The sequence below is a fragment of the Mastigoproctus giganteus genome, chromosome 11 (assembly GCF_048544385.1).
Source record: "Mastigoproctus giganteus isolate SK-2022 chromosome 11, ASM4854438v1, whole genome shotgun sequence".
NCBI lineage: Eukaryota > Metazoa > Arthropoda > Arachnida > Uropygi > Thelyphonidae > Mastigoproctus > Mastigoproctus giganteus.
In genome coordinates, this window is record NC_143585.1 from 84371918 (window position 1) to 84397707 (window position 25790).

Sequence of the window (25790 nt, forward strand, 5' to 3'; positions counted from 1 at the left end):
CCTGTTGACAATTTACAACCACTGTTGAACACTTTTAGAATTTCTAAAGGGGCTTAGTTAGCATATGTCAGGCAGAGGGAATAGGGTTCCTCCTTCATTATTTCTGGTATTAGTAATGGTCACATGGTGCAAGAAGCCTAAGGCTTATGCTACACCAGCCAAAATAAAAATAATAATAAAATAAAATAAATAATAATAAGAGGAAAGGAAATAGACAACCTATGCATTTTCCTCCTCCTCCCATAGGTTGTCTACGGGAGGAAGGAAATCCAGCTGACCTTTGAATTTCCTCAAACTGTCAGTTTCTACCACCCATGTAGGTAACTTGTTCCAATAATTTATAACTCTCTGGCTAAAATAAAACTTCTGCAATCCAGTCTAAACATCTTTCCCTATAACTTGAATTTATGGCCCATAGTTCTAGAATAATTTATAACCATGAAAATTTCATCCTCATTCATTTTGCTTATTCCTCTTAGAGCCTTAAACACCTCAATCAAGTCTCCAAGCTCTGCAATCCATATATTTGAAGTCTTTCCTCATATGGATGCCCTTTTTCCAAACTCACCAGGCAAGTTACCTGTGTTTGGACCTTTTCAACAAGCACAATATCTTTCTTTAGGTGCGGTCTCCATACTTGAACATAGTGTGATCTAAAAATCTTATATAATGGGATTATGACATCCACATCTCTATTAGTAACTGTTCATTAAATTATTGATAGGACACCATGGACCTTCTTTGCAACCTGTGTACGATGCTTGGAGAACTTCATGTCTGACTGTATCATAACACTCAAGTCCCTTTCCTCCACTACTGGCTTTAGTTTAACTCTACCAAGTGTATAAGTCATTTTGAGGTTACTGTTTCCCAGGTATAATACCTTACACTTTGCTGGATTAAAGCATAGCTGCCATTTTTCTGATCATCCTTAATCTTTACATCATCTGCAAATTTAAACATCATGCCCTCTATCCCTTCATCGATGTCATTTATGAAAATCAAAAACAACATGGTCCTAATACTGATCCTTGGGAAACCCCACTTCTTACATTAATCCAATCTGAGGAATAGCCATATATCACAACCTTCTGCCTCCTGCCCTGAAGCCATCCATCTGTCCATCTAAGGATTTTCCCTGTGATTCCAAGCTCTTCCAGCTTATAAAGTAACCACTCATATGGGACTGAGTCAAATGCTTTGCTGAAATCCAGATAACTAATGTAAATTATTTCCTAACTCCAGCTCAAGAGTGACCCTCTCAAAATAGCTAACCAGATTTGTTAAACATGATTTTCCCTTTACAAAACCATGCTGCGTATCCTTCAGGATTCCATTTCTATCCAAATGATCCTGAGTTCCATCCTTGATCATTTCCTCCATGATTTTCCCTACTACTGATGTTAGGCTGATCAGACAGTAATTTCCCACTGCACTCTTAGAACCGCCCTTATGTATTGGAGATACGTCGGCACTTTTCCAATCCAGCAGAATCTCTCCTGTGTCCAGTGATGCTCTGATTAGCCTCGATGGTTCAATGCATTCACTTGCTGCCCACCTTAAAATTATAGGGTATATGCCATCAAACCCAGGAGCGTTAGGCGCCTCCATACCCAGGTGGGAAGGAGCAGCAGTGCGTAGCACACGCTTCTTGATTAGACCGGGGTTCGAGCCCGTCACCACCAAATATGGAGAATGCAGAAAGGTCAAGGGAATGACCACCACATATTCCCGGAACAATATGGCCTTAGTTGCTAATGCTCCTAAAAAACCAAACAACAACAATGAGCCTTACTCTTCTGTAGGTTCGAAAGTTTTTGATGTTTTCACATAAAAAACTTTCGAACCTACAGAAGTAGGTGCCATGGGTGGCACCTACTAAATTTCAGACTGAAGTGGGACCAATTTGTCACGAAAATGCCACACAGAAATGATGTCATTTGCATCATTTCCGTAAAGGTTACTAATCTTTGTGGTGCCTCCGTGGGCAGGAGCGGCAGTGCGTAGCATACGCTTCTTGATTAGACCGGGGTTCGAGCCCATGACCACCAAATACGGAGGATGCGGAAAGGTCAGGGAATGACCGCCGCATATCCTCGGAACAATATGGCCTTAGTTGCTAATGCTCCTAAAAAAAAAAAAAAAAAAAAACCAAATAGTAGTAAACTAATCTTTGTGTTTCTTTTAGGTATTTTGATCTGTATATATTTATTACGAAATAAAAGAGCTTTTGTATTGTAAATATTTTTTGATCATTCACAAATTTCCATAATTCCAGCTGGGAGACAAGATACAATGGATTTATGATACCCCAAGTAATCCAATATAGTTAGATAAGGACGCTACATGTTTTCCCTTAAGGTCATTATCATATTAATACCACTCTTATACCATGTGAAATTAATAATATAATTTATTAATCTGTTTGCCTATGTTACTATACATTAAAGTGACAGTTCTGATCTTACCGATACCCATCGTCAGACCATGCTTTTGGGGAAATGGAAAATCAAAAAGGTTACAAATTTTGAATATTTAAGAATATTCTAGAATATTCGAAATACTGTTACCTTTTCTATTTTCCATTTCCCCAACAACGTGGTCTGATAATGGTATCGGTAAGATAACCGAAACATCTCTTTAATGTATAGTAATGTAAGTGAGAACAGCCTATAAACTATATTATTAATTTCACGTGGTATAAGAGTGGTATTAATATAATAATAACCTTAAAGTAAGAGACGTAGCATCATTCCCTAACAAATGGGTACACTTAAGATCCTTGTTCTTAAGTGATTCTCTGCAGCTATTACACATAAGGATTCCGTCGATGTCAACATCGAAAAATGTGGAGTGTATCAAAGATGTATCTTTAGCAGCTGGTTTCTTTGTGTCATTTTCAAAGACAATCGCTAATGTAGCATACAGAACAGAAATCATTTTTCGTAAATATCCTTTCAAACTCTTGATGTGCATTCTTATGTAAATAGTAGTTGGAATAAAGAAAAGGAGCTTGATCATTTAAACTCAATCTGCTCTGCAATTGGGGAAATGTTCCATTGTACATAATTAATACTTTGGGTACATCATTGTTAGATGGAGTGGCATTGCTGGTTGAAGACAATGCTAAATCCAACTCTTGATTTTCTGTTTGTGTTTTACGCAATCTCGATAGTCTTTTTCTTTCTCGAGCACTCATTGCTACCTCTGTCTTTATTTTCTTAGGTTGGCTTGCTCTATACTGAAGACAATGCTCTGCATTTGACTTCAGCATTGTTGAATGCTCAGCTATAGCAGTGTGGCATTCAACCACGTTCACTAATCAGAAAATTATTGATGTGCAGACATCTATAGCAGCACCTAACAGTGGAATGTAACAAAGATGAGGATTGCAACAATACAAATACTTGTATTGTTGCAATCATACTAGTCAACAAATGGCTACAATCAAATGGGTAATTAGGCTGTTGGCTTGGATTCTTCTTACTCTACCGAATCATACAAACGTTGATCAGTAGAGTAAGTAGCGGGCGTGAGCATAAAACGTTACATTGTTCATACTAAATATTTCGGACTGAAGTATGATGCTAATATCACTAACATTGATTTGGTAGAGTGAGCATGAGCAAAAAACATCATATCATTCATAACTTCAGTTCTGTCTGTTCAATTTTAAAACGGTTCTGATTGTTGCCAAAGATATTTTCACATAAAACATTTTTGTGTGTTCAGGGTACTCATGGTTTTTTTCATTAAATAATCGTGTGAAATTTCAATATCATTAATTGCATTTTCAACTTCACTTCCATAATTTCTCATTGACATAAAGGGTTTTTCTTCTGTAAATTTTGATGCAGAGTAACTGTTGAGTTTATATACGACATCAGCTGGGGTATCTAATACTATCCTGCATCCCTTACATAATGGTCCGATCGGTTTGTCCTTCTCTTCTTTTCATTTATATATGCAAAGAATTCCTTATCCCTACTCTTTGGTCTCTTTGCCAGCTATGTCTCATAATCTGCCTTTGCCAGCCTAACCTTTTTTTTCTGTGGCATTATTACACTATTACAGATAAATTTGTAGCTGTTATAGGCTTCGGTACTTTTAATGTGAAAACATCTTTGGCAGCACCTACTAAATTTCGAACTGAAGTAAAACCAATTTGTCACGAAAATGAGACGTGGAAATGACATCAGTTACATCACTTCCTAAATCGTGTCAATTCCTAAATGGCCGCTAGTTACTCTACTGAATCAACTAATGTTGATTCAGTAGCAACAGTAGAATAATGGTAGAGTAAGTAGTGGACTGAAGTAACATGGAAACGGAAATGCGAGACATAAGTGACGTCATTCCGTAAAGGTTACTAATCTTCGCCTATCGCTAAGGTATTTATGACTTATGTATCATGATTTCATAAGTCAGTAGAGAGGCGTGGCAAACAAATATTGAAGCCATGCTTTAACCATTCGCTTTCTTACTAACCCGATCAAATAGCTAGACTTGTGTATTTTCTTGTGTTTTATATGGGCATTATACAACAATCATTGTCAATCTCCCCTAGCGAGTGATGGACCATTGCATTGACTGAAACAGGCACATTCATCACTCGGCTCAGAATGCTGTATTGACTGTATGCCTCAAGTGCCTTTTCTGCATGAAGCGAGAAGTGAGCCTCTCTGTCACTAATCCCACTTTTGGTAAATGCGATGTAATTTCTGGGTAGACAAAGCCATTCGACTTAGATAGCACTAGAATGGTGTTCTTAAGTGATCCTCTACAGCTATTACAACAAGGATCCAGTCGGCGTCAACATTGGGAAATGCAGTATATATCAATGATGTATCTTTAGCAGCTGATTTCTTTGTGTCATTTTCGAACCATAGACAATCGCAAATGTAGCATACAGAACAGAAATCGTTTTTCTTAAATCGCCTTTGAAACTCTCGATGCAAGTTCTTTTGTAAATAGTAGTTGGTGTAAGGAAAAGGAGCTTGATCATTTAAATTCATCTGCGCAATTGGAGAAAATTTCTTTTGTACATAATTAATACTCACTTCAGGTGCATCATTGTTAGATGGAGTGGCATTGCTGTTTGAAGGCACTGCTAAATCCAATGTTTTGATTTTATGTTTGTCTTTTATGCAATCTCGATAACCTTTTTTCGTTTTCATGCACTGAATGCTACCTCCATTTTTATTTTCTTAGGTTGGCTTATTCAATCTCTCGACAGTGCTCTGCATTTGACTTCAGCATCATTGAACACTCAGCTATAGCAGTGTGACATTCAGTCTCTTTCACTAATTAGAAAATGATTGATGTGAAAACATCTATAGTGGCACCTAACAATGGAATGTAACGAAAATGGCGATTCCAACAATACAAGTACAGTCAGTCCTCGTATAACACATATTTACACTACACGAATTCGATCATACACGATTTATAAATAGGGGAACGATATCGTATATAACACGAACCGAATTCGCTTATGAACGATTTGCCTTTGTGATTACAAGAAATGACAGTCGAGCATGGAATCACCCCAACTGAAAGTAACACGATAGAAATGAAGAGAAGATTCTGAAAACGTATTTGTTTTTTATATCAGTGAAGGGGAAACACATTTCACCATAATAACGTAAAATTCAAGCTATCGGTATTATTGAAAATGCAATTAGATCGAGTTTACTACCAGTTTATAACAGATTCCACTAGCAGGAATGCAACCGGAAATTGTTTTTATTGTTTTATGGTAGTAACCCCCAGAAATGTACTTTAATAAAATGTGAGCTAGTGAGGTGTTAATAGAGTTGTCTCTGCCTTTACGGTGTTGTTTATTTAGTTGCTACACGCTCACAGCTTTGTTTATGTGTATCAAGCGTGTTTCCTCATTTTGTAATTGTGAAATAAAGCACAATTACAAAATGAGGAGGCATGCTTGATAAAAATAAAATACTAAAATACTAAAATACTTAAAAGTAAAATACTTAAAAGGTGAGAAAAGGAAGCATCCTGGTGAAGACACTACAGGTTCAGAGAGAAAAAGAAAAGCAATATCGATAAACAGAGGCGAACTGGGTCAAAAATTCTTACCCGGGAAAATTTGTAGTGTCCTCATACTAGCGTTTATGACCAAAATCACACCGGCCTCCAACCCACCACAGTTTCCCTGGTAAGGCTTATGGCCAGTCCGCCTCTGTCGATAGAGAAAAAAAATATGAAATTGTGAAACACTTTGAGTGAAATGAAAGACCATGTGATACTGCATGCGCTACAGGCCTAAATGAGGCAATGCCGAGAATTACAAAGAATGCAGAGAAAATAAAAACTTTCATAGCAGGAACAACTCAAAGTGTAATTAAAATCCATTAGATTAAGACACAAAGAATTGGTCGAGATGGAACAGCTGGCATCTGTTTGGATAGAAAATCAAACAAAAAACAAGTTTGCTTACAATAGAAGCAAAGGCATTAGCAATATTTTATTACGTAATAGTCGTAATAAAATACTTACGTATTTTATTACGATAATTTATTGTGTTTGGTAATGTTTTGGTTACAAATGTGTGTTCAATCTTGGGTGGTCAGCACCTAACCCTATTTTTCCCATAGGGCCTGTTGTTTATATTACACGATTTTGCATTGCATGAGGGTTTCTAGGAACACAATTATCGTGCTATAAGAGGACTGACTGTACTTGTATTGTTGCAATCATACTTTCTGCAGGAAGTATGATTGTGAAATCATACTATTCATCAAATGGGTAATTAGGCTATTGGCTTGGATTTCACTAACCTCTTCCAAATGTTGATGCAGTAGAGTAAGTAGCAGGCATGAGCATAAACTATTATGTTGTTCATAATTTCAGTTTTAGCTGTTTTAGTTTTCACATAAAACATCTTTGTGCATATGCGAGTTTTTTTTTATTTGTCTGTAACTTTTCCATGCTGTCTTTTTCTGCTCAAGTAATCTGGCAGCTTCATTATTCATGTAACTTGGAATCCTCCTCATTTCCTTTCCTTTGCCTTTAACTACTGCTACTTCTCTCTTCATTGTCCATCGTAGAACTCTGATCACTTCCTGCTACTGGTTCCTGTACTGTCAGCCCTATGATGTCATCTAGTTCATGGGCGATGGTGATGATCAGGTCTAGAATATTCTTTTCCCTAGTACTTTCCCTGACATGTTGATACAAATAACAATCTAGTTTATTTAAAAATTTTATCCCACATATCAAGTTTCCTTCCCATTTGCTCCAATCAATCAGAGCAGTGTTTCTGACCCTTTTCGTTGCTGCGGCACACTTTTAAGGATGCTAAATATTTTGTGGCACACTACAATCACTACTATACTTACTACTACTATATTCACAAACAGAAAGTTATTTCTGTTAGATATTATTTAATAATACACTTATTGTTTGTTTAAAATGCTTTCAGTATCTCTTTTTGAAGTTACCTGAATTACATGAAATTTATGAAATCATCTGTAAAAAAATAACATAATTATATAAAAACAAAGAAAAATGCAATTAATTTTTATTATAAAACTTCGATTTAATATTATTATTATTTTTTATTTGCATTTGAAGCTAATCCAGCACACTTGAAGTATACTCGCACAAACTAATATGCTGCGGAACACAGGTTGACAGACACTGAATAATTAGAGGCAAATTAAAATCACCCGTAATAAGACATTGATGCTTACTTGCCCATCTATTTGCATGTAGAGGCTCTTATCATAATCTTCACAAACACCTGGCCTGTAGATTACTCCCACTCTCATTATACCTTTGCTTCCAACTATCCCCACACCATATAGATTCTATAATATCATGCAAAACGTCTGAATTCGTGTAAGCTTCTAGGTGGTAGCTGACTCTCATCAACCGGTGCAATACCACCACTTTGCTTATTGGAGGCTTGAAGTGGTGGACCCATGTTTAATCTCCAGAGCTAACTTCCGGTCAACCCTTCCCCATCTCTTCCATCATGCAGTATGACTGATGACTTTTGAGATTATGATGAACATCATGACAAGATCCAATCTTCCTTACATTTCGAGGGTACAGCTCTAAAACAGTGTTCGCAGGTCGGCCGCTAGTTAGTACACTGGACTGAACTTATTGGTAACTCTTTAGGAGGCTTCCGGATCAGCTAGTGTATAATCTTGCTACCTCTACTCTGCCAGATAGTGACTGGAGGGAGTCCAAGTAGTGTGTATGGGAGGCATTGTCGAGGCCACATTATGTCAAGGATCTGGGTATATTCTTACCATGTGTACGCCATATTCAAAAATTTCATTTCTTCATACAGCATGTCTACCCCCTCCCCCCAACTTTTTATTACTATTGAATACACCACGAATTGTCAAACTAATAGAGTAAGTTTATCTGCGAAAAGATCTAAATCTCCCAATCACTTCCTATTTCATTTCACAAATATATGTGGTCGCAGTTCTAATCTCAACGATGTCCATTTCCGCTTGCAGTCTGCCAAACCGCATGTACTTTTTCTGACAGAACCTCTCAGTTATCGGTTGATTCAACTACTGCTCATCTCAGATGCCCAAATTATTCGCTGTATGATTCCTTTCGCCTCAAAGGTGGTACTTGTGCATATGTTTTTTCCACTATTCCCTGTCAGAGACTTGGTAATTTGGAATCTCCTCTTTTCGATCTTCTGTGGCTTAAAATCTCTCTATCTCATTATGTGAAATTCATCTGTTGCCTCTACCATTCTCCCAACTCCACTAATCACTTGGAGCTCTTTGACCTCCTCTCTTTGCAACTTTTCTTTCTCCAATCCAACTTTCCTAACAGTGAGGTAATTTTCCTTGGTGATTTTAATGTTCACAACTCCAGCTGGCTTCCTTTTTTTAGTCACACTGACCTGGCCGGTCGATGCTGAGGCTTTTGCAATTGCTAATGACCTTGCACAGATTGCTCATTTACCTATAAGAATACCGGGCAGTCCTAACCATACAGCCAACACGCTTGATCTTTTTCTTACAAACAACCCTTCTAAGTACACGGTCGAAGTGAGGGGTCCTTTAGGCACCTCAGATCACACCTTGGTGATTGTCTATTCTCCAATGGAGCCCTTATCTCGTGGCTATTTCCAACCTCGTGTTTTTCAGCATTACAAGAATGCAAAATGGGATGACCTTCGAGATTTCTTTTCCCTGGTTGGATTACTATTTCCAAACTTCTGATGTTAATGTTAATGTTTGCTCAGATTGTGTAAATGAAATTATTCTTCTAGGAATGGAATCCTTTATACCACAATCCACTTTAAAATCTTGTCCTTTAACTAAACCTTGGTTTTCCAATAAATGTGTTAAGGAACATTTATTGTATTTAGTGTTTTAAGAGAAGAATGTTACATATCGTAATTGGCTTGTTTCCAATTCTTCAGTTTCATTTTCTGCCTACACCAAAGCTCGCAACAATTGTAAAGCAGTTTTTAATCATTCCAAACTAGATTTTGAACAGGCTAAGAGTAGAAAACTTGCTTCTTGCCGTAATGGTATCAGAGCATTCTGGTCACTTGCCAAAGCTATTGGCTGCAACTTTTGCCCATCTCTGCCCCACCTCTGTCAAACAAAACCAGAAAACAAAACCAGATGGTTCTGTTGTCACTTCAGCCAAAGATAAAGCTGACCTGCTGTCATCCTATTTTTCTTCCAACTCATGTATTAATGATCTTGGTAAAACACCTCCCACCATTCCCAACACACTCCATTCAATACCTCCTGTGGTGTTCCATCAAAAGGATGTCAGAAGGATTTTGACGAATCTTGATGCTAAGAAAGCCCCAGGTTCTGATAGTATTTCTCCACTTGTTCTCAAAACCTGTGCTTCTGAACTTATTCCTATTCTTTGCCGCCTTTTTTCACTTTCTTATTCCAAAGGTGTTTTTCCTTCTGCTTGGAAATTTGCTCATATCCAGCCAGTTCCTAAAAAGGGTGACAAATCCCTCCCATCCAATTATCGTCTCATTGCAATTACTTCTACTCTTTCTAAAGTAATGGAGAAATCAGTTAACTGCCAACTCTTAAACTATCTAGAAACCTTCCATCTGATCAACGATCGCCAGTATGGATTCCGTTAGTGTCGATGCACTGGTGATATTCTGGCTTATGTTACCCATTTATGGACAAATTCAATGGAAAAGTTCAGGAAACACAAGCAGTTGCTCTTAACATCTCAAGGGCTTTCGATCATGTTTGGCATAAAGGTCTAAACAAGATTACATCTTATGGTTTGCCAACTGTTTTTTGTAATTGGTTATTCAGTTTTCTCTCTGATCACTCACTGAGGGTGATGGTAGATGGCTCTCTGTCTTCTAGCTTCTCCACTAATGGTGATGTCCCCCCCAAGGTTCAGTTCTTTCCCCCACTCTTTTCCTCTTGTATATTAACGACTTTCTTCTATTGACTGGAAATCCTATTGATAGTTTTGCCGATGATAGCACATTGCATTCCACTTTACATTTTGAGAAACCTTGCCCTGCTCGATAAGCTTCAACTTCTTGATTATCCACTACCAATTCCTTAAATGCCGATCTCCAGGTAATTCTGCAGTGGGCAAAGACAACTTAGTTGATTTAAATCCTTCTAAAACTCAGTCTTGTCTTATATCTCGTAAAAAGGATTCTTCTGCTCCTATGTTTATCTTTGGTGATACTCTGATTTCTAGGCAAGTTGATATATCTCTTTTGGGGATTACCCTGACTTCTAATCTCTCTTGGCACAAGCACATTACAAATATTGCTTCCTCTGCATCTAAAAACTTGGTTTTCTCTTTCGCCCTCAGCATTACTTTTCTTCCAAACAGCTGTTCACTTTTACAAATCGCAAATCCGCCCTACCATGGAATATTGTTCCCACATCTGGGGCGGTGCTCCCAAAACCTCTCTCAGGCTTCTAGATTCTATTCAGAAGAGGGCAGTTAGGTTAATTAATTACTCATCTCTAACAGAGTCTCTCCACCTTCTGTCTCATAGACATACTGTTTCTGCTGAATGCCTTTTCTACAGATACTTCCATGGGCACTGTTCTTCTGAATTGGCCTCTATAATTCCCACTCTCTCTTTCGAAACAGTCCGAACATGGATGTTGGCTGGCCGCCACCAGCCAACATCCATTTACTGTCCAAATTCAAACTCACAGAACCAACTTTTCATCTTCCTCATTTATTCATTGAATTGCCATTTTCTGGAACAACCTTTCTTCATACGTATTTCCTGAAAATTATAGTCTACAGAAGTTCATGTCTAATATCAACAAATATCTTCTCTCATCTTCTCAACCTCCAACCCAAGTACGGTTCTAAGTACTATAGGTTCTAATACTTCTCGTGTTTGGGGTTTTCATAAAGAAAAAAAAGGGCTTTTGTCATTCTCAGGCTGCTTTTGATGAGAAGCGTGACCGCTTCTATCTGCCCCATCCTTCCTAAATACATTGTACATACCATACTGAAAGTCATCATCCTCTATTTCTGGGTGGCACCATGTTTCTGTAAGCCCTATTATACAGTGTTATTTGTCCTAACCAGCAGTTCGAATTCACTGATTTTATTGATAACACTTCTGACATTACTTGTGTTCTTGTACAGTTTACCCTGATGCACCCCTTGAAGTTATTTAAGTTTGCTTCACTGTCATTGGTTACCCACTCATTTGAAATGTTTGTGATATGATCTGAAATATAATCTGAAATATCTTGCTAATAAATCTGTTGCTGTAACAAACAAGAACTCTTGAGGTATGTGCAAGTATTAATTTGACCAATATTATCAGATAAATGTGTATTTATATTACCCTTGTTCCCCCAAACTAGCAGTTTCCATGAACCTTTAAGGTATCCTCAATAATACTGGCAAAAACCCTCTGCCACCTTTGTTTAAATGTATCCCGTCTCTACAAAACAGATTCCTTCTACCTGCAAGTGGCCAAGCTAATAAAAATTTACTGCAAAAAGCCTTGCAGAGTCCTTCAAGTTTTGGGTTAATCCACAAGGCTTTCAACATATAATCCTTCCTATCGTGCCTAGGAAGAATTGTAGCGACATAGACATTCTGACCTAACTCGGAGCATTTCTTCAGCATGGTCCTAAATTTGTCTAATAGATCGTCAGATCGCATGTGCTTAACATTTTTAGTCCCAACATGAATAATAATATTCTCTTTACCCCCCCCTCAAAATCTGACAATCAGTTGGTGACATTAAATTGTTGCTCCCAGCAGACATACCCTGGTTCTAGTCCACCTATCCTAATTAGAAAAAAATATTTCCCGTTTCCCTGACAATGAAGTCTCCTTATAGAATTAAGTCCTTTTGAACCAGAGCTTTTGAACCAGAGCAGTTTGAACCAGAACCCGATCTGGGGCCAAATCGGGAGTGCATCACTTTGTTGGGTTACTAGAGTCTTGACTTTCTGACGAGCTGCCAGTTACATTATTCTTGAGGGCAAGCTCCCATTTCTTCAGTGACTCAACTTTAGCAATGCACCAAATTTTACTTTAGATTAGTACACTCCATATAAAGAAAAGAATTGCCAGGTGAGCTATGATTATCTGCTGGGTTGACCTTGGAATACATGTCCCAAGTTCTGCAAACGATAAATTACAATTCACACAGAAATCAGCTATTTCTATATGAGTCATGATACCCTCCGACGAAATGTTCATGTTGGATGGATCTTGTTACAACCATTCTTAAATTTACTAAATATTGCAGAAAGTAAAAATTATATTTATAGTATAAAAATTAAATTTATACAGGAAAACCTGTATCAAAATAAACTTAACAATGTATTAAATATTTAAATGCAGTTATCTAGCCTCGCAATCCTAATCTAATCTGCTTTAATCACTATGCTCTCCTTGCACTTTAGAAATGCATCTGCTCACTACGAATGGCAAGCTACAAATCAACCCACATAACATTCAGATCTGTCCCTGAATGAACATGCACTCATTTAGGCATAACACACAGTGGCACAATATGGCCTAAGTTGTTGATGCCTAAAAACACCATTACCAACAACAGCAGCAGGCCAGCTTTAGAAAAATTAATAAATTTAACTTGTTTTTACAAAATCTTTTTACATGCCTATAATTACAGGTTTCTGAACCCACAAGAATTATTCAAAAAAATCTGTGTGTCATAAAGTGTGTTATGCATCAGTAAAACATGTAAGGCAAAATGCATAAATAATAGTATTATAACAACTATAAGTAGTACATGTACACGATATGACCAGAAGTTTCCAATACACGCACATGTAGGTAGTTGCAAAAAAGACTTAATTCAAAAACCTAATACACAGATGGTACCTTTGCATGTGTGATAGTATGGGGAATTTGTTTCCTGTTGTAGAACATCTGCCAGCATCAATCCAGTGCTACAGTTTGTCCCCCCCCCCAGATATTCAGTAGTGGGTGAGGTCCAAGCTCTCACCTGGCCAGACCAACTTTTCAGTTTTTCACTCCTGACCTGGAGCATTGTCTTGCTAATACTGACAGGATCCATTTCAAAATTAGTGTATAATTGTCCAGTAATCATCCAAAAAAGGCTGTGAACTTATTGGGTTTCAGGCACCATCACCAATAGGCCAGGTCAGAAACAGCCCCATGCCATGATTGTCTCCTGCAAACTTAACAGTTGAGACAATATAAACAAGCACTATCCAGACAATTTCCACACAAAACATATATGTTGAAATTAAACATTATATATAGAAAGATGCATCATTTCATAGCACCTTCTACCCACTGTTCTAGAGTCCTTGAATTTTTATTTTTAATTTAATTTATTTATTTTTTAAGTTTGGGAGAACCAAAGAAGGCTGAACTCCTTTCATCTTGAAGAAGTGAGCATTATCTTTACCATTTATGCCCGAATCTTAAGGTGTGCATATGTGCCTTAGCATATGGTCTAATTTGCTGTGTTCTGTATCCATATCTTTATGTTGTGCAAATAGATTAGTAAAAAACTTAATGACTTCATTACCGTTATTAATAGTTTTGTTATCTACTAGTGTACTCATTATTAACTCAAATATTTCAGTTATTTTTATTATTCTAAGTCAAGTTAATTTAAAACTCATTTAATGATTAAAGATAACTATTTTTTAACAGATTTTGTCCCATGATAAATAACTCTAAAATCATATACTCAGTATAGCTGACTTGTTATATGTTTTTGTGCAGAGACCTAGACGCATGGGAGCAAAGTACAGTGGTGAAGATATTGCTCCTGATGAAGTGTCTTTACCTTCCCTTTACATGGATTATGATGGTAAAAGGGACAGGTGGAATGGTTATGATCCAGCAAATTATCAGTCTATTGTAGATGAATATGCTAAAGTAGAGGAGGTAAGTTACATATAACATACTGGCATAGAATGGTGAGGTATATTTAGAACTATTAAATAATAAAAAAAAGCTGTTTGATAATGCGGTTAACAAAATTTGGTATTTGATAAATATAATAATTAATTTCATTTAATTCATAAAATGTTATAATTATTTTTGCTTTATTGAAGCTGGATAGCTTATATTTTCTACCAATTTTATTTTTATTCAGGCCAAACGACAAATAAAGGAAGAGAAACTTAAAGAAGATCTCCTGTCTGGGGAAGCAAACACTAAAGAACAGGTACACAACTGATATGTATTCTCTATAATTATATTTAAAAAAATGCAATAATCAAAATAAAAAATAGAGGGAAACAAACTAATTTGCCTTAGCAGTATAATAACAAAAATAGCAAAAATGTATGGGGGAAAATTATTCCACTTTATGCAATGAAGGGTGAATTTTGAATTTTTGTGTGATGGCAGTCAGCCATCTTGTAGTACCTTGTTGATGAAATCATAATTATTTATTTTATTAATATCATATGCTGAAATGTGATTTTTAAGATACCCTTTACTCTCAGAAATATTCAAGCACACCTCTAACTAGTGAAGTAAGTTTGCTAGTCATGTGCAGTGTAATTGTGAGAGATGTGTCAGGAGTGCTGCAGATATCAGTAACTTTTTCCTTGTGTTTTATGAGAAAAATATAGATACAAAGTATATGCGTATTAAAAAAAATCACAAAAATAAAAATTTTCATAACAAAACTATTTATTTATCACGTTGTCTATTTTAAAAAATTGTGAATAATGAAATTTAAGTTAATTGGAAATTTAATTTTAAAATTTTACATTGAAAATTTATCCATTAGCAAAATTTATTCAGACAGCACAACCCCCTTAGGATGTTTTACTCTCATGGACATACAGACGACTTAATTATGACTCCTTAGTTATTTTTCATAGTTAAGTATATTGATTTGAGTACAGTTCCCAAAGGATTATATAACATATAAACTTGTAATTTGTCATTATTAGCAATATAATGCCAATAATAGTGCTTAACTCATAGAAATAACTGGTAATTAGCAATATAATGGTAATTTTGACAATGTATTTTGACTGCCCTTTTCTTCCTGACTTTATCCAGATGAAATTTTATATGCAGAAACAAGTTATCACTTTTAAAAGCATAGCAGTTAATCATTTATTGCAGTAAACAAACAATATGGTATGACATAGGTGTAATGAGATAAAATAGCAGAAAACATGATCCTGTGTTTAGTTACATCCCAACTAAAATTATTTGAGTACATTTGAGAGGAATATACCAGTCAGAGAGAGAGAGAGGGGAAATTTAAGTTTAATCTGAGTATTATTTAGCAATGTGAAGCAGAACAGCAGGGCTGGAAGTAGTAGTAGTAGTAGTAGTAGTAGAGGCATGTGATGCAAGAAAGCAAGCTTATACACCATCAGCCAAAAAAAACACCCATTTCACACCTCCATTCCCTCTAAACATTTGTCCAGTTTCTCCTAGAATTTGTTTAAGCTATCAACTTCAACGACAGATGGAAGTTTGCTCCAGCAATCAACTACCCCTGCTGGCTAAAGGCAAATTTCCGCACATCTATTCTATAACTGGCTTTCCCCAATTTGAATTTATGCTCCCTCAGGTTCGTAATTTGAGCAAGAGGAAGAATCCCATCAGAATTGAGCCTGCTCAACCCATTCAAGGCCTTATACACCTGAATCAGATCACCCCACAGGTGCCTAGTCTCTAGACCCTGCAATTTGCAGAACTTAAGCCTTTCATAAGACCACCCTTTCATTCCCCTCACCAATCCTGTTGCCCTTCTCTGTTGGCACCTCCGTAGCCAGGTGGGAAGAAGCAGCAGTGCGTAACACATGCTTCTTGATTAGACTGGGGTTCGATCCTGTCACCACCAAATACGGAGGATGCGGAAAGGTCAGGGAATGACCACCGCATATTCCCGGAGCAATATGGCCTTAGTTGCTAATGCTCTTAAAAACCAAATAACAAACAAGCCCTTCTCTGTACACACTCAAGCAACTCTACATCCTTCCTAAAATGAGACCTCCAGACCTGTATGCAGTACATAAGGCGTGGCCTGACCATTGCCTTATACAAAGGGATAATCACCTTTTCCCTACTAGCAAAATTCCTGTATATCATTGACAATACCCCATGACTTGCTCTGCCAGCCTGTCTGCACTGGTCAGAAAATTTCATATCTGAAATCACTCCCAGGTCTTTTTCATTTTCTACCACCCTAAGTGTAGTACCACACAGTTGGTACATTCCTCTGGGGTTACTTCCACCCATATGCAGTACTTTCATTTGTCAGTGTTAAACTTCAGTTTAACATTGACAAATGCCACTTCTCAGCCCATCTGCCCAAATTTTCTAGATCCTGTTGCAGTAGCACACTGCCATTACTGTCATTAACAATCCTGCCAACCTTTGTATCATCTGCAAACGTCAACATTAAGCCTGATATACCTTCATCAATATCATTGATAAATATACAAAACAACAGTGGGCCCAAACCAAACCCTGGGGGACTCCACTAACGTTACTCCACGATGAGCAGCGCCCATTGATTACCACTCTGTTTTCTCCCACTCAACTGCCCTTTTATCCATTGTAGCAACTTACCCTTAATACCATACTGCTCCAATTTATACAGTAGTCTTTGGGCATGCATTCTGAAATATTTGTTGTTCCTATTCACCATGAAGCGAAATGTAATCTCATGATAGAATTTGGGCTGTTGTTAGGTACCATTAAAGATTATAGTTGTAGATGTTTTAATTTAATGGTGTATTATAGATGAGGAGTGCTTAGAATTGGTTTCCCTGGTGTAGGAAATCTAAAAAATTCTTCTGTGGAGCTGGTAGAAAAGGAATAACTAGTAGCATATATAATGTGCTAAATTCTGTTCTTATTCCAAGAACAGCATTTAAGAACAGAACAATTCAGCATATGAATTGTTCTGTGATTTTAGAAGATGGCTCAAATATATGGAGATGCTTTTTTGTGTCTAGAGATTCTGCATTCAGATTAACCTCCAGTGAGTCAAACTGGAAGTCAGTTCGACCCAGTATTAGTAGTGGCAAATGATGCAAGAAAGCAAGCTTAAGCAGGATCAACCAAAAAAAATCCCTTTCTACCCTTCCTTTCGGGAAGAACTAGTTTGTCTAGTTCGTCCCTAAATTTATTAAAGCTATCCACTTCCACAACAGATGAAACTTTGTTCCTGATAAAGGAAAACTTCAGCACATCTATTCTGCTACCATCCTTCCTCAATTTGAATTTATGCTCCATGATATGTTTAGTCCGAGAAGAAGAATAATCCCATTAGCACTGATCTTGCTCAATTCATTTAAAGCCTTAATCACCTCAGTCAGATCTAGACCCTAGTCTCCATATGCTACAGTTTGCAAAAATTAAGCCATTCTTGGTAAGAGCCCTTTGTTCCCCCTCACCAATCTTGTTGCCTTTCTCTGATCCTGTTCTGGCAGCTCTTCATCCTTTCTAAAATGCCCCCAGAATTGTATGCAGTATTCAAGATGTGACCTGACCTTTGCAGTATACAGTGGGATAATCACCTCCTTATCCTGCTAGCAAAATTCCTGTATATCATTGACAAGTCCCCCATGAGCTGTTCTGGCAGCCTGCCTACACTGCTAAGAGAACTTCATATCTGATTGCATAATTATCCCCTGGCTTTTTGCATTTTCCACTAACCTGAGTGTTGTAACACAGTTGTTACATTACTCTTTGATCACTGCTACTAGTATGCTGTACTTTGCATTTGTCAGTGTTAAACCTCAGTTTGCGATTTCTCAGCCCAGTTACAGTAGCATACTGTCATTAGCCACCCTGCCAACATTCGTGTCATCTGCAAAAAAATTGACATTAAGCATGATACACCCTCATCAGCATCCTTAATAAATACAGAAAACAGCAATATGCCCAGCACTGAATCCTGTGGGACTCCATTAATGATGTTGATCCATTGATAACCACTCTCTGTCTTTTCCCAGTCAACCATCCCTATATTCATAGCTGTAACTTGCCCTTAATTCTGCACTGATATAATTTGTACATCAGTCTTTTATATGTAACAGTATCAAAAGCTTTCCTGAAATCCACCAAGTATATGATATCTGAATTATTTTTTGTATCTGGTTACTTTTTGATTGCATCATAGAATCCAATCAGATTGGTAAGACAAGATATCCTCTTAACATGCTATGACTGAAAAATAACTGCACTCCTGTCTAGATGGTCCTGCATTGCTTCTTTAACCAGTGACTCCATTATTTTTCCTGGAACAGAAATTAAGCTAATAGGTCTGTAACTTTTTCATGGCGCACTATAACCTTGCTGTTTTTGCACCACAAAAAATCAAATCAAATCAAACAGGTCTGTAATTGCCCATGTCACCCTTTGATCTCCCTCTGTAAATTGGGAATACGTTCGTTCATCTCCAGTCCACAGATACCTCCCCTGAATTCAAAGATGCTCTCATAATTATTATCTGCAAAGAAACATATGAAATGTTAAAAATTATTTATGGTGAAATTTTAAGTAGTACCAGTGTGTTTGATTGGCATAAGCCAGTGGTTCTCAGCTTTTTTGATTGAGGTATCCCCTAGAAATGCGGCAAGGTCCTCAGGTACCCCAAAACACCTCAAGATTATTCTAGGTATAGAATGCTAAGAAAGAGGCATTTTTCGGTTTTTTTGCATATATGTACTGTATTATAGATGAACCAAAAAATAATCGCTACACTTAAAATTTTAAACTAAAAAAAAAATTAAGTATTATTCAGACTCCAAATTAAAAAAATAAAAAGTAAACGTACTCAGTGAATCTAATGAGAGACCTGCTGTGACAGATTTTTAGCGATTTTGCTCCAATTTGGTGTCAAAGCTGATAATTGACAGCGAATGTCCGCCGAAGCATCAAGTCTGTTTCTCTTTTTTGATTTTGTGTCACAATATTTGGCAAACCCACATTCACATAAATAAGTTGTCACAAATGGTAAGTTTACAAACTGCTTTGCCTGCTGTATTAGGGAAAGAGTCCAACAAACTAACCCAGAATGAAGACAGTGGAACACTAAAAAATTTTTCTTGGAGTGACTTGCCACAAGAGATATCAATCAATTCTTTTGTGGATAGGACAGAAGAGTTTCGGTTTTTCAAGAAAGGGTTAGCTAGCCACCTGTAATTTTCAATGTCTGTATTGACAGGAAAATATTCTTGAAAAGTGATCAACAGCTGTGTGAAGTGGTCAGTTATTGCTTTCTGTAAGTCTGACTTTGCGGAGATATTTTTTCCAACAATACACAAAGTAAAAGTACTGAAGTTATTATATTGTCCTGCTTTGGCTCTTTTTCCAAAGAATAATTTATCTCTGAATGCAGAGATTTTATCATTAGCCATGAAAGGTGTTGTGTTTTTACCTCCTGGTCTTGGCGTATTATAGCCTTAGTAGCTAATGTGCCAATAAAACCAAAACCCAAACCCAAAAACCCAAACCCAGTGTTTTTACCTTGAAGTGATAGATTCAATGTGTTCAGTTTGTCAGCTATATCAGCATGAAGTTGGTGAATCTCTGCAGTTGAGTTGTTTTTCTTGTGGCTTGAACTTTACCATTAACAAAAAAACATCACAATTTCAGAGAATCTCATCAGCACTTTATCTGGACTCAGCCTTTTTTGTGCTGCGTAAAAAAGTAAACAGTCATAGTCGCTGCCCATTTCTTCACAAACCTGCTGGAAAAGCCTTGTACCACTAGATTGTACATAATTGATGATTTCTATTAGTGTCTTAAAAATAGATTTAAATTTTCCCTATGGAGTACACAGTGACTCCTTGAACAGTAAGGTTGTGCTACTGCCTTGATTCTCACAACACCTGAAATGTGACCCTGCATAGCCTTGGCACCATCAGTACAGATGTCAATACACTTCTTCCAGTCGAATTCATGAGCACAAAAAAAGCTGTTAATGTTTTCAAAAATATTAGTTCCTGGTTGTAGAGGTTTTCAAATTGTCGCAGATAATGTCTTCGCATAGTCCACTGTTGGTAGCCTAGCACAGCTAGTCTACTGACAGTGCTCTCATCGAGTTGCAAGGTAAAATAAGGTAACAGTTTAAATCTACAAATGAGTTAGTTGAGGAGATTGGCTGAGCAAAGTAAAATTCTTCTTTTTACAGTGTCATTAGAGTGCAGCACATGTATTATTTTTGCTGATCCGTTAGGTCTGAATATTGTCTCACACAGGTCAATAGCGCATGGCATTATCAAATTTTCACCAATAGCGTGGGCCTCTCCCTGACAAGCAATGTAATAGCTCACTCTCAGTGAGACTTCTAATAATTAAAGTCTCATCAACAGAGAGGGTTACGCACAGTCATTGCTGAGTTTCTGCCTCACATATTAAACACAGAGGGATTTTATTGCGTTCATCACCACAATAATAGGAGCCTTTTTTTTTTTCTTATCTGGAGCTGATTCACTTGTAGACTTGGTGAATGATCATGATTACGCCGCCACTTTGTCTGTCATATTGAGGTATTCTTGACTCGTCTTTGCATCTTATCTCAGGATTTTCTGTTCTCTCTGTAGAATCTAACTTTCTTTTTGTTCCTCTTACTGAAAATTTATCCATGATTGGATGGTGATTTTGATTTAGTTTTCTCAAAACGCAATAAATTCTAGGGAATTAGAAATAAATACACAGTAAAATCAGTAAAACTAGACAAAAATATATATACGAAGTGACAAGTGATTTATGGAAAAAATCGTGCACTTCACTTGGCATTATGATAGGCTGGACAGTTTGGTTTTGATTTAGTTTTCTCAAAATGCAATAGCTTCTAGGGAATCAGAAATAAATACACTGTAAAATCAGTAAAATTTTGCAGTTAGCTGATAAATATTTTACTGAAAGCTGAGCACACAAAAATCTTCCATTTTGGATGCGACGTCCCAGGTACCCTTAGTTTTTTGTTTGTTTGTTTGTTACTTGGTTTTTAGGAGCATTAGCAACTAAGGCCATATTGCTCCGGGGATATGCGGTGGTCATTCCCTGACCTTTCCGCATCCTCCGTATTTGGTGGTCACGGGCTCGAATCCAGGTCTAATCAAGAAGCATGTGCTAAGCACTGCTGCTCCTGCCCACCTGGCTATGGAGGTGCCAGGTATCCTTAAGTATCACTCGAGATATTCCCAGGGTTAATTTTACCCCACAGTTGAGAACCACTGGCATAAACAGTTCAAAGATGAATGTGATGATGTTTGCAATTTGCCCAAAAAACGGGCATCTGTCAACTTGAGGACCTAATTACAAAAGTTCTGGAAATTCTGGCAGATGATCGTCATTTGATCCTCAGAATGATGGCTGATGAGTGAGTTGGATATGAATAAGGAGACGATTCATCAGATTCTGCATGAAGATTTAGGAAGATGAAGGTCTGTGCAAAATTGTATCACACAGCTTCACAGATGAGCAGAAGCAGTGAAGAGTATCATCATTCAAAGACTTCATTCGGACTTGTCAAGACAATCCTGATTTCGTAGACTGTATTGTCACCAGAGATGCATGTTGGGTTTTTCAATACAACCCAGAAATGAAGCATCAAAGCATGAAGTGGACTTCAAAATCATCAACAAGGTCCAAAATGTATCCTTTACTGAAGGGTCCAGGGACAAAAGGGTTCAAGTTCAAGACAATGTTGATCATGTTTTGTAACCAACGGTGTGATTCACAAGGAATTTGTAACCGAAGGGGAAGAGTCCACAAATTCGAGAGAAAGGTAGCTGGGTCTTGTTGCATGAAGGTGCCCCACCCATTCTGCACTTGTGAAGATATTTCTGATGAAACATGGCATTGTACAGATCAACCGTCCACCTTATTCTCCTGATCTGACACCAGTGGACTTCTTCCTCTTTCTCACTCTGAAAACTGCTCTTAAAGGCAAGAGATGTCAAGATGTTGAGGACATAAAGAAAAACGTAACTGCCGAACTGATCATCTCTTCGTATGTCTTCGCTGACTGTTTTCAGAAACTTTTAGAACAATGTAATAAGCGCATTCATTTGGGTGATTACTTTGAATAAAAATAAAAGTATATTTGATTTCCTTCACTTTGTGTTCTTTTTATTGCACCAACCCAGGAACTTTATTATCCTACTTTATATACTCTGGTGCACATATAGATGTGTGATATTGAGCCTCACTCTTATTCTGTATCACTAAACAGGTAACTACTATGATCTAAGAAGGTTGGTCTGGGTTAGGATCTCTTGCTAGTCTAGTATTGTAGTATTTAGTCATAAATAATCCAAGTTAACAATATTGTATTTTTAAAGAGTTGATTCACATGCAATCAGTCTTATATTTACGGATAAACTAGGATTCCTTGAAGTAAGAAATGTAGTAGGTTTCTGTAAAGCTTTTTTTTTTTAACGTTAGCAAAACTTTAAGAGCAACATGTTTTTGGCCATAATGAATACTGATGAAAATGACTATAGGCATCCTTGAGTTTCTTCCACTGTGAAGCCCATGTGCATTTCTCAAACTTGGGTGAATGATAGCTCTAATAGTATCCAATAAATTAAAATGTCTGGAAGATTTGTATTAAAAAATAATCTTTTTTTTTTTTTTTTTTGAACAGCCTTCATTAAAAAATAAAAAAGTTCATACTCATTTTTGTTTTATTTTACAGAATAAAGAAGCAGATTTGGAAGATGATGATGAAAAATATGCTGATAATGCTGATATGCCAGGAACTAAGGTAGATAGCAAACAGCGTATCACAGTGCGAAATCTAAGAATACGGGAAGATGTTGCAAAGGTACGTGTCAACTTTACTTCTCTTTTTGTGATTGTCCATTAAATTGAAGGATTAATTAAGCTTATCAAGTTATTTTTAAAATTAAAATACAGTCAAACCTCTCTTTAGCAAACTTCCATATAGTGAATTCTTCTATGTTACAAACTTTTTTGATTTCTCCTTGGTCAATGACAATATTGAAGAAAATTTTCATATAATGAACTGATTTCGAGAGACCTGGGTACACATTGTTTGCACCTCTGGCCTTCAGGCAATAAAGCTGATACTGTAGAAAGCACGAATTAAGAGCTAAAACATTCTACAATTTAGTGGTGCCCGTAAAACTCTGCAGGAAGAAACTGGCCAACCATGGCACAGGATAAAAAAAGGTGGAAGGTTTTGGGAGCGGCCTTTGCCCAGCAGTGGGTCAGCAATGGCTAAAAAGAAGTAAAACCTATACACTACTGTACCAAGAAGTCACTCTAGCCAATTGCTATCTATGTGTCCACAGCCATTGGCAAAGATTAAGGCATATTCCTGACATGGACATTGGCGCTCGTAAACCAGTTTTCTGACGAAACATGGCATTGTACAGATCAACCGTGCACCCTATTCTCTCGATCTCACACCAGCAGACTTCTACTGTAAGCATCCTAATAGAGAATTAGGAGAGAGTGATTTTCCTTTATCCCGGAAATTCATCTGCTGTTTCGGAGAAATCAGTCATCACACTTTCACTAAATTTCACCTATCTCTGTTTACATGGTAGGAAAAGTTGTCCCTAACTCAGTTTTGTTTTAGCTGCTGTGCAAGTAACCTTACAGTGTCTAAGAGAAAATCCTTGAGTGTAGTGTGAAACAGTAGAAGTGCTTAATAGTGTAGATCGGGGTGTTAAAAAAAAAATTCGGTATTCCTGCCAGTAGTGTGTTAACCATTCTGAAAAATTGTTTCGATTTTCAACTATTTGAGGAAACGGGACCCAGTGGGAAGTGTACGAAATTATGTCTGTGTGAAGATGTAGATGAAGCAGTTTTTAAGTGGATGAAGTTGATTCGAGACCAAAATGTGCCAATATCAGGGCCATTAATAAAAGAAAAGGCTACGGATTACGCATCTTTTCTGGGGCATAAAACATTCTAAGCCAGTTCTGGTAGACTGGACAAGTTTAAAGAGCACCATGGCTTTCAACTGTGATGCAGTCAGTGGTGTCCATTGAAAGTCAAATATTTTGAATAAATACTAAAATTAACATAGTTGTCACTGTAATAGGTATTTTAATGTGTATTTTTCATGCACAGGTACCACTAATATATCCACTCCAGAGTTAGGTTTAATACAGAGCACTTCATTTAACTTCTTTTGGTATATTTTGATTAATAATTTATTCAAATTGTGATCCTCGGCTTATTTTATTTTTAGTATTTGAGAAATTTGGATCCAAATTCTGCTTATTATGATCCCAAAACAAGAGCTATGAGAGATAATCCATATAAATCAACTGGAAAAAGTTCAGACGAGTATGTATGCATATTTTGTTTTGTAATTAATTGACTATCATTTCTTATCTTCTTTGAAGGAGCTGTATTGTTTTAGATGTAAAAGACTTAAATAAAAGAGCAGCAGATTTTGTAAAATAAGATATTTTAATTCTAAATAAACCAGTTTTTTTTTTCATTGAGTTCTTGGAAAATGTGCAAGTAGCTAATTTGTGAGGGACCATTTCTGTTGATTACATGTGCTATTCATTTTTTTTTAAAACTGATGTTTGGCATGCAATTTCAGTAAATAGCTAAGGTATGTTAGATTGGAGAAATAAATGTTATAGAAAATCATAATAATAATAACTAGGGAGCTCTGCCCCCTGCTCGCTTTGCTCGCCAACCCCGTGCATGCTTTTCTACATAATATGTTAGGTATGACGGAGTAAGTAAAAAATCTTTTCTGCGTAAAAGACACTCCTGTCGAAACACACCGATCAATATCTAATCTAATATATAAAAGAAAATAGAAAGTAAGAAAAAACTACAAAAAATAAAATTGTGTGAATGTTGAGTGAATGAAAGTTATTATTAATTGCATGTTCTATCTTAGCCTCTTCACTGGACAGACTGGTGGCTATGTAGGCCCTCAGGGGCCTCATGGTTATCCAAGCTGATACCATGCTGTAGCTTTTCTTAGCTGGTATCATGTGGGATGTTCAGACTGGCCATTAGAGTAATCCCAAGGCCAGTGTGGGACTGAGCTACAAAAAGCACACTCCACCATAGGAATTTCTTTCCCTATGTTCTTTTATTTCTACCACTTGGAGTGGTTGAGTGTTCTTTCCCCAATCCCCATCTCCCACCTTGGGTGGCCCCCTACTCCCTTTCATGTGGTGGCTCATCCCACCAACAACTTTGAATTCCCACTCTCTGGACCAGGATGGGCATCCGGTACCAGGGGGGTCCCCTTACTGTCTCCCCTTTCAAATCAGGCAAGTGCCTCAATTACTGCCCCACTCTGTTCTCTGCCCCTTTTATCCATTATTTCCTTTCCAATTGTTTTT

The 25790-nt window shown here is 37.1% G+C and overlaps 1 protein-coding gene across 1 annotated transcript in view; it reads left to right on the plus strand.

Moving 5' to 3' along the window:
* The window catches only part of Slu7 (Pre-mRNA-splicing factor Slu7), a 138558-nt gene that overhangs the window by 17832 nt on the left and 94936 nt on the right, over positions 1-25790 (plus strand). The window contains exons 5-10 of the mRNA XM_090385346.1: positions 14224-14388; positions 14600-14653; positions 19333-19368; positions 22629-22658; positions 23138-23266; positions 24665-24762. Of these exons, the coding sequence (XP_090241472.1) occupies positions 14224-14388; positions 14600-14653; positions 19333-19368; positions 22629-22658; positions 23138-23266; positions 24665-24762 (512 nt within the window). The remainder of the gene's footprint in view (positions 1-14223; positions 14389-14599; positions 14654-19332; positions 19369-22628; positions 22659-23137; positions 23267-24664; positions 24763-25790) is intronic.